General features: G+C 41.0%; 1 protein-coding gene across 1 annotated transcript in view; it reads right to left on the reverse strand.

Moving 5' to 3' along the window:
- Positions 1-1,042, reverse strand: part of WDR41 (WD repeat domain 41) — a 30,244-nt gene extending 29,202 nt beyond the window's left edge. The window contains exon 1 of the mRNA XM_026865773.1: positions 1,019-1,042. Within this exon, the coding sequence (XP_026721574.1) occupies positions 1,019-1,042 (24 nt within the window). The remainder of the gene's footprint in view (positions 1-1,018) is intronic.
- Between the last annotated feature and the right edge of the window lie 9,339 nt (positions 1,043-10,381).

Below are 10,381 nucleotides of genomic sequence, written 5' to 3' on the forward strand. Positions count from 1 at the left end.
TAATCGAGCTCCGCGCGGAGACCAGCCCTCTAGCGGGCGGGGCCGAGAGGGGCCTGAGCAATCGATCGTCGAGAGCGGGTGGGGCGGCGCCGTGAGGGGGCGGCGGTGGGAGCCTCGGGGTGGGCCAGGTCAGACTGGGGCCAACTCTGCTTTCGCTGCCAAGAGTATTCATTCCTTACAATGCACTAGTAAAATGTTTACTAGATTTTTACTTGTCGTCAAGTTTCAGAGAAAATTTATAGTACAAATAAATAATATTTTTAACACTTTATTGTGACCATCTTATCTGGTTTCCTGAAGTAATGATCACCAAATTCTTCTGCATATAACAGATTTTCCTTGGCTGTAACTGTTTTCATTCTCCTTCACTGAACCTCATTTAGCTCTGCGATGTCCTGGCCGTGATGGAGTAAAAAATACTGTACATATACTGCCTTCAGTATGGGGCTAAATGACAACCTTGTGTAATTGACAGTCCTGCTCCTCCTCTATCCTTAATGCAATGATCTTGGCAGCCTTTTTGAATTTTATGTGCCCATGGAGCAGGGATCACAAAACCCCACACAAACTCCATTCTCGAGCAGGCTTGGGTAATGAGGAAACTCCTGAAGTCTGTGAACATGTCTAACAGTCACTGCTCTGTACATCTGAACCCACTCATTTCACCTGTCCTGTTGCCTTTTTGCCCATGTTAATTCAGGTAACCAACACCACATGTTATCATGAGACATAACTGAGATTTCCCAGATTCCTAGGGCAGGAGATAGTGGCGGTATGCTAAAACCTCAGCTTGTAGTAGTGACCAGCCTGAGTGTGGAAATCATGGGATGAGTGTGGAAATCATGGGATGCGTCCTAGGTCTAGGATAAAATGCTGCTGTAGTGATGTAAATTTGACAAGTATTGGGGGCATGCAACCTGAGTATTGCCATTTGTTAACTACTGTGAACTCTGAAGCTCCCCAGCAAATCAAAGTCAAGTCATAAATCAGTTCTAAAGCAGGAGATGTTTACTCCTACTTTAGCATACTCCTGCTTGGCCATTTCAGTTCAGTTGTGCTAGATTCCCAGCTCAGAGGTGCTGTTCCTGCAGACTAAGAGCACAGTCAACAGGATTACTTTGCACATGCAGAAACATCTGCCAAGATTTCCACAGTAATATTTTGTCATTACCAATCTGCCCTTCAGCAGTCTCCCTAAATAATTTGATATCTTCTCTGAACTATCAAGTGTTGTCTCGTTTTGTTGCATTTCATTTATTGGAAGGAAGGACTGTACAGCACAGCACTGCTTACAGTTGTATGACCTGTAATTTTCAAATCCAGTATCCATAGTAATACTTGCAGAAAAATTAAAAAAGAGAGGGAAGAGCACTTACTACACCAGATGTGGGGACAGGGTATGCTGCTTCCTCAGGTTAGCAACATGAGTAACGATCTTATTTCTTCTTTAATGCAGTGAGGAAAATAGACTGCTTGACTTTACCTCTCCTGATATACCTCCTTATTTTAATCTATTCTGCTGTATCACAATTTACACATCTGGAACAGACAGGATAGAAAAAACGCAGTGTGGTGCTATGCTGAACAGTATCTCTGTAGATAAATACAGAGTTTTGACAGTCATGGCAGCATCTGGAGGCTGAAGCTGTTATACTGTCTTTGTAAAGACTGTGCTGGAATGTGTTCTTCAAAACAGGAGCTGGAAATGCACCAGGTTCCTGTATGGTGAACATGGAGCCTTGCATGGCTTCAGTGGTATATTGTGTTTGTGAGGCAAGGTTTTGGTAGGGGGAGGGCTGCAGGGGTGGCTTCTGTAAGTTGCCAGGATCTTCCCCCATGTACAATAGAGCCAATGCCATCTGGTTGCAAGGTGGACCCACCAGTGGCCAAGACTGAGCCCATCAGTGACAGTGGTAGCACCTCTGTGATAATATATTTAAGAAGGAAAAAAACCTGCTGCACAACAGCAGCCAGGAGAGAGGAGTGAGAACATGTGAGAGAAACAACTCTGCAGACACCAAGGTCATTGAAAAAGGAGGGTGAGGAGGTGCCCCAGGTGCCAGAGAAGAAATTCCCCTGCAGTCTGTGATGAAACCATGATGAGACAGAATGTCCCTCTGCAGCCTGTGGAGGTCCACAGTGAGCAGATCTCCACCTGCAGCCCCTGGAGGACCCCACGCCAAGCAGGTGGCTGTGCCTGAAGGAGGCTGTGACCCTGTGGAGAGGCCATGCTGAAGCTGTCTTCTGGCAGGACCTTGGACCTGTGGAGAAAGTGGAGCCCACACAGGAGTAAGTTTGCTGCAGGACTTGTGACCCCATGGGGGACTCATGCTGGATCAGTATGTTCCTGAAGGACTGCATCCCATGGAAGGGACTCACACTGGAGCAGTTTGTGAAGAACTAAAGTCTGTGGGAAGGATTCACGCTGAAGCAGTTTGTGGAGGACTGTCTTACATCAGTGGGGTCCCATGCTGGAGCAGGGAAAGAGTGTGAGGAGTCCTTCCCCTGAGGAGGAAGGATCAGGAGAGACAATGTGGGATGAACTGACACAACCTTCATTCCATGTCCTCCTGTGCTGCTTGAGGGGAGAGGGAAGAGACTGTGTCACAGTCATACGTGGCACTTTCATTTTTCCATTATGTTATCCCTGAAATAATTATTAACAACAAGAAGCTTTTTGCACAGTCTTCTACAGCCCTATTACTATCTGCATAATGCTATAGTTTACTGTAGGCATCAACACACAGAGCAAATGGACCAATCTGTTTGCTGCATGAACTTGCATATATGTATGCATAGGTATCTGCATGCATACACACACATACAGAATACACAAGTATAGACCTGTGTAGCATATATGTACATCAGATTTTAATTTTATATAGGAGAGAGAAAAGCTGATTAATGCACTGACGTTGCTTCTCTGGTTACAAATTTCTGAAGCCTATTACAGTTTCCACAATTTGTACAATTCAATTTTTTCTATAGATTGTATTCATTGAATAGAGTAGGTAGGAACAAGTAAACAGTTTACAATTAGTCTTATTTTAAGAATTACTTGGAGAGATTTTTACAAAGAAGGTACTAGAAAATGCTATTTTAAAGATGACTTCTCTAAATCAGGCTATATTCCTTTGAGATATAGTTAGCTGTGATTCAGTTTCAAAATCCATGCTTAATCCAGACAGTATTTTCCCATATGTCTAATAAATATTATCAGCTGAGAAGTGGCTGAAAGGATTTCACTCAGCCAGAATCAAATACAGTCCAAATCACATATTAAAGAACAGAGTTAGAAGCAGAGCAGTCCAGCCAACAGATGTTATTTCAATGGACAGCATAAATTATACTTCTCCATGACCAGCATATGTGCCTTAAAATTCCATTTGGCTGTTCCTTATATTCAATGGAGGTTAAATCAACCCCCTTGGGAAATGGCTACTCTTGCATTCCCCCAGTCAAGTGAATGATACAAATACTCAGACATCCATTATTCCTGCAGAGGAGTTATCCCTTTCAATCTGTAGCCCTTTTTAGAGGTATGACATGGCCCTGGGTGATGGGGAATAACACAGATGTCATTTGCATCGTTCTGGTGCTTGAGACCATGCTGTCTAACTGTCTCACTTAGTGACTGAAGGTGATTAAAAGTGCTGAGAGAAAAACGGACTCTGTGGCTCTCACCAGCTCAAGATCCCTGCGGTAGACCTGCAACATGCCACCAGGGCAACATGGGGGCATTCCTTCAAGGATTCAATGCATTTTCTCACATCACCACCTATCTCACATCTAACCATCAGCATGTAGAGGTTTAGGAGTGGGGCAGGAGATCATCCAGCAATACCACCTGAGTATATTGAATTCCACCTCCTGGCCTGCATCCAGGTTGCACTAGACCTGGGATAACAGCTTGATTTAGGGGACCCTGAATTTAAACTCCTCTAGGAGTCCATGAGGGAATGAAACTTCAATCATGGATGGCAATTAACTTGACTCTATGTATCCTGAAAGAGTCTCTACAGCATGTCACAGTGTTGTCTCTGAAAGCAGAAATGTTTTCCCCCTGAAGAAGGGATCAGCTGCTTCCATCAAGAGTTGCTGGAGTTGCGCATGGGCCAAAGAAGTGCATGGATTCAGATTGATAAATACAAATAAATAATTTTGCATTTTACCAGACTTTGGGGACTACAACAAAAGGCTTTGTCACCCCTACCAGTCAACAGCTTCAGCTACCCTTGAAGCCACATTAGAAACTCATGTGATACCCATTTACATGGGATCACCTTTGCATGCTGTTTTCTTTCTCTGTTGATAAAGTGACACATGATGTGGGAAAATACACAGTAACTCTGCCCCTAGAGAGATAAATAACCTTCATGGTCCACCTTGCCACAAGGACAGCCAGGTTTCCAGATCTTTGGCCCCAGAGCAGCTCACTCAATGGAAAAATCCAGCAGTAATTACCTGAGTGCTTTACGGTAGGGTCTTATGACTGTGATGAAGCTCATCATATAAGATGAGATGGAGTTAGGTGGTGCAGTGCTCCCATCTGCCCTTTCATGAAGAATTTCACAAGACTGGAGAGAAGTGGAGAAGAGTATGGCACTGCTCCTGACTGAGGGAAAACTAAATGGTGACCTGGTAAAAATCCCAAGGAAATGGGATCACCTCTCTCCCCGCAGCTTTAGATGTAATATCTAAGTGTGCAAAATGTGTATTAAGTTCTCCTGTCTGGTCTGAATCATAAAAGTTCACCAAAAGTGCACATGAATATTAGTAGTGGGTAGAGGTTACCCACATGTTTCTAACAGCAAGAATTTATATTTAGTTATAATTTCTGGCAAAGATTTGGGTCAATTCTTACTTTTGTCACACTGAGTTCACAATCCCCTAATTTAAGGTCAAGGAAAGATTTATGTTTAATACCAGTTTAATGGATTAGAATTATAGTCTTTATATTTCCATTTTTAGTGCTTTGATCTGCTGCATTACGCAGTTCATTTGTTCTTGAATGATCATTTTTTCTGCCTCTACGAACTATGTGGCCTTCTCTGTAATATGGCAGATGTAATCTAGTGTTTTCTACTGTATATTGTGAATAAATATGCTTATTTTTGTGTATGTGGTGTTTGGTTTACATTTATTTGTGAAAAGAAGTGGAGTATCCTACATAAAGCTGTAATGTTGTGCTTCCCTTTGCAAAGCAAATTAGTTTGCTTCTTCAGTGCCAATTTCTTGTATTATATTCTTGCTGAAGGACTAAGGAAGCAGGTGCCATAAAAGGCAAAAAAACCTTCATAAGTTCCTAAAAGTCTGACTGTACTTTGTGAAGAAAACAGAATGAACTTTTTTTTTTTATCTGACAGTACAAATTACAAGCTGCTCTGATTTTAAGTGGTGTGATAGCAAGACAAGCCCCCAGGTGGCATTCCAACCTTGTTTTTCTAAATCATTTGTTTTCATAAGGAATAGATCTGATTCTTTTGTTTAAAAAGAAATTTTCTTCACTCTCATGGTAGATTTGAACAAAGAAATTAAAGCTGTACGCCAATCTTTTTTTTTTTCTTTTTCTTTTTTTTTTTTTTTTAAGTTTCCAATTTGTATATGTTTTGGTAATTCAAATGTAGTAGCTTCAAACCCAGCTTGAAATCTGATAGACATTTAATGGAATCATGTAAATTATACTATATTCCAGATATTAAAGTCCTTAAGATAATGATGTCCTGCAACAGCTATTCAATAAAAGATACCATTCAAATTTTAAAGATCACAATTACAGTAAAATTAGTTACATTTCAACAACTTTATGAGAAATGTGTAAATCCAATTATGACTAATACCTTACAACACATGGGTATTAACTGATGCTGGGTCATGATGAAATCCAAGCAGAATTCAATATTATGGCTACATGATACCAAAGTGATTCTGGTGGAATTTCTATTTCCTTCCAGGAGTAACAGGTAGAGCTTTGCAAAGATCACGACTTGCACATCTTAACAGGCACCCAGTTTAAGTGCTGAGGTGGTGGATGGTTCATCTTTATCTCTGTCATTCACCAGAGGAGGGATGGCTCCCACAGAGATTGACTCAGACTACCCTAGGTAGCTCCTTGACTGAATTGCTCTCTGCTGAAGCATTTATTTCCCTGTCAGTTTCATAGTTTAAAGACAGGGGTCTAGTGATGCTCTTGTAGTGTTTTTTCCCTTCCAGACATCTCATACCCTGTTGTTACTTTGCTGGTGAATGCCTATGTACTTTGAACACGTGGAAAGAGTGCCCACAAAAAGTCCTCACTGCCCACTGTCAAATCCCTTCCAACTCTTCTTTGCAACAAAACCACAACTTCCTTAAAAGCCACTGGGCTTGTGTGCTGCAAGTTGTCCTTACAGCACCGACCAAAACTGCCACCTAATCACATGCACCATGGACTGCCCCATCTGCATCTGCCTGCAATCTCTTTGTTTGTATTTGGATTATAACCTATTTGAAAGGTGGACCATTTTAGTTTGTGCAGCACTCAAACAAATTGGATCTTTGTCCCTCTTTAGGATTCCAGTGCGATACAGCAGCATAAATACACAGTAATCATTTTTAATAAAGCAAACAGAGCTAATTTAAAATACTGATTAAAATGCATTGGTATGTAATAGGTCATAAATAAAAAAATGACCTACACTCTGCCCTGGATATCTTTCAGAGTGTACTTTAGGAGGAGTTACTAAGTCAGAGTATCATCAAGCACACCTCCTAAACCAACAAAACACATATTTCTGTGGCAGCATAAGACTGTGGGTAGCCAGCAGAGAGAAAGTTTAAAGTTCAAACTTTCATCTGTCTTGTTGTGTTTCAGCGCTAAAACTCTCAACAGTACAACTGAAAATTCATTTTGCTGTATTTTTAAGGACTAAGCTGTAGTTCATACTAGTTACTTGTAGGTGGTATCACTGGGCTTTGGACTGGACAAATGAAAAACTTCTTTGAATTTAAATGGACTTTGAAACAAAGCCATGTATGTTTGTGCATGAAGACTTATGAATACTCCTTTTTAGACTGTCTTGTACTATGCACATATTTCTGTTTAGTTATCTTCCTATTTGTCAATCACATTTTATCATCCTGTGTTTTCCAGTGGCATTTAGGTATGGTTGTGTTAAGCATACACTTACAATTTTAACAGCCTGTCCCATTCACAGTAAATGCAAAAATGGTCACAGGGTATTCTCTACTTCCTTATTTCAGAAATGGTTGAGGCATTCCTTTTCTCTTACAAAATATTCCTCTTAAGAGGTAAAATATCGCCTGATAGCTGATCATAGTAAGGTTCCATGCATGTAGCAAAGAGGTCTAAAATGGAAAAAGCTTCACTGCCTTAACTGTAGTGAGTACTCTGGTGGCTACAGCAAACGACTTCAGTACTTTCAGCACATTAAGTCACCACAATGAGAGGACAGCTCACTTCTTGTCCTCTGGGATCTTGACAATGAAGTTGTTGAATGCTTTCTACTGTTAATTGTTTAATTCCCTTGGAATGACACTTAGTTCCTGGCCATATGAACACATGGGCAGTGTAATGCAACTGTTCAACTAATTTGTGCAACTCCAGTGGTGGATACTTCCAGTAGAGGTATGGCTTCACAAAGACCAACATATAGGATGCTATCAAGACCTGACTTACTATGTTATGTGCAAGTCTGGTCAGAAAACATTATTGCACACCCACATGAGCAGACAGCAGTCACCATAAGCCCAAGGCTGATCATATCAGATGACACCAGAAATTCAGCTCAACAAAACACAACTGGAAAGGGGAGAAGAGCTCTCTCAATAGTGCATCATGGAGATGCTAGTGGAAGGCTGGGAAATGAGAAGGAAGGGGTTTTAGTCAAAAGCAAAGTTTCAGCGGGAATAAATCCTGAGAGTCTGTGCAGAGGCACATGGGCAGCCTTGGAAAGGGCCTGTAGGGATAGAGGTGGTGGTTGCCCTCATAAATCCCTTCCTATCCTGCTGCCCTGGTGCACCAGGCTGGCACAGGCCACTAGGTACTCACTTCAGCCATAGAGTGAGACAGGAATAGAAGACGCATATACCATGTTCTGATCTCTGAACTGAGGATGGGGGTGATCGGGAGATTTCACACTTTATTTGCCAAGGTCCAATCTAGCAAGGTATTTCCATCACATTTCCAATGTGCACCATCTAATTTGGGTCACCAACATATTAAAAGGCAGGTTTGTGTTTAACTATGTTGCCCAAACACAGTGTGAACCACGTGCTGATAACTGTAATTCATATGAATTACTTTCTGTAATTCAAGAGAAATCTTCCTGCTCGGAACAGCAGAATAAAGTATTTAAAAATTTTTCATTATTTCATTCATTTATTCCAATCAAGTTAGTGGGCAACAGGCAACTAAATATTTGGAGGAGTGAAGGCTCAGTCATAAAAAGTGGTGTCTGGTCTGACTGTAAAGTCCACCACTCCAGTTAACAAATACACTAGAGTGTAGGTTACATAAGCACCATATACTGATGTTTTTTCTTTCACATTCAGTCTGCACAGTTTGAAATAAAATGTTGTTCAACTTTACATAAAAAGTTCAAACAAAAATTATAATTGATGAGGCATAATGATATAGAAGATTAGCTAAGGAACAGTTCTTTTCTACACGTACCATGGTTAAAAAATATTACTATGTTAATTCATACTATGCTATCAAATAAAATGGCTTTCTAATTGTGACTCCCCTCTCCATATGAAACTACTGACATGCCACAAAAAGACAGCAGTATTAGGCCATATCCTTTGCTCTCTTTTCGTAGAAATTCCCCCTTGAAGTAATGAGTAAGGTTAAGTCAGGAGAGAGCCCAATTTTCTTTGGCCTTGATCTCGTAAATCCTTGCACAATGTACAGCTGGAAGATTAAAAGTGTTGTTCTCAAGGCTAATTTTGTGGCAGAAGAGTCTGGATGGTGTAGCATAGCAGTTTTGAGTGCCAGTTAACCAGCTATATAATTTGTTCTGTCGCTGTGCTGGCTTTCCTTGCCTCCCCCTGTATGAAACTTGCCTTGATTTTCCAGGCAGATGCTTCATCTGCACTGCAAGGAAAGTTAGGTGAGAGCTGCAATCTTCCACTTAGTGTGCAAACAATTCCCAAAAGCCTGTTCTCTTACACTGTTCTCTTCATGATGATTAGGGGGAAAAAAAGGATAGAAAACCAGTTAAAATGGGTGACTAATGTGACCAGGAGCCTTGGTCAAAAGAACAAAGATGGTGTAAAAGCAGCATGAATTTCAAGAGAATCCATTCCTCTGACTAAACAGGGATCCTCAGAATTGTACTTGTTCTCCTCTTTTGCTTTCTTTTAGAATGGACAAGCTGTGTTGATACAAACACTGGGCCAGGTTATCTCTTATTTCAGTGCTACTTTCTTGGGTAGTGCACTGGTCTCCATGGTGTCCTGGCTTGAAGGACATTTTAATAGGCTTTCAGTCCTTTCTAAATGTTTACTCTTCTTTCCTTCCAGGCATTCTTCCTACAAAAGTCTCTCTCTTCAGAAATATATTTTAAGCCAGGAGGAACAACCCTCATCTTCCTTGTAACACAGGCCAGAAAACTTTACCCAACCATTTCTATGACGAGCTTCCACACAAGCTGCAGCAAGTCCTCATAAAGGCAACCACTTTCCATGTAGGGATCTCATGTGACAGAATCTGGCACATAAATAGTCAAGCTACTCCAAAGGTTGATTCACCTCACTGTTTGAAAATGTTTAAAAATGTCAGATGAATTTTGTCTGGCTATAACATCTGACCAGAAGGATCATGGTGTGTCTTTTTCTGCCCTATTTCAATAGCTAATCCAATCATTCCCCATCAAGACAGCAAAGTGAGCAACTAAGTACTTTCCTGTACTTCTGTATACTCTCCTGTACTTCCAATTTTTTTTTTTTGTTCTTTCCCAGATATATTCTTGCTCTCCACCTCAGCAGATGGGCTGTCCTTCCTCACCTCTACTATACTAGTGCTGTGAACTTGCACACTTGTTTATACCTCCTCTTTCATCCACCGACTTGTGAGTCCAAAAGTGGCATAGTCTCACCATTTCATTACTCATCTTCAATTAAATAAGGAATCAGAGGATGGTGTCTACCAGATACCACGTAAAATTTTGTGAGAGGATTGTACTTGAGGGAACCCATGTAAGTAAAAACTTAACTTCTGAGATGACTAAAATGTAGACTCTGAGGACGGCTGAGCCCAGCTGAAAAAGATTAAAGCTCATATCTTAGCTGCACACAAGTTTCTAAAACCCAAAGATCAGCTACTTTGGTAGAGTCTTACATATCCTGAATTCACCAGAAGGTAATGTCTCCTGTTTCA

This window comes from Athene cunicularia (genome assembly GCF_003259725.1).
Source record: "Athene cunicularia isolate RWA chromosome Z unlocalized genomic scaffold, athCun1 chrZ_part1, whole genome shotgun sequence".
Taxonomy (NCBI): domain Eukaryota; kingdom Metazoa; phylum Chordata; class Aves; order Strigiformes; family Strigidae; genus Athene; species Athene cunicularia.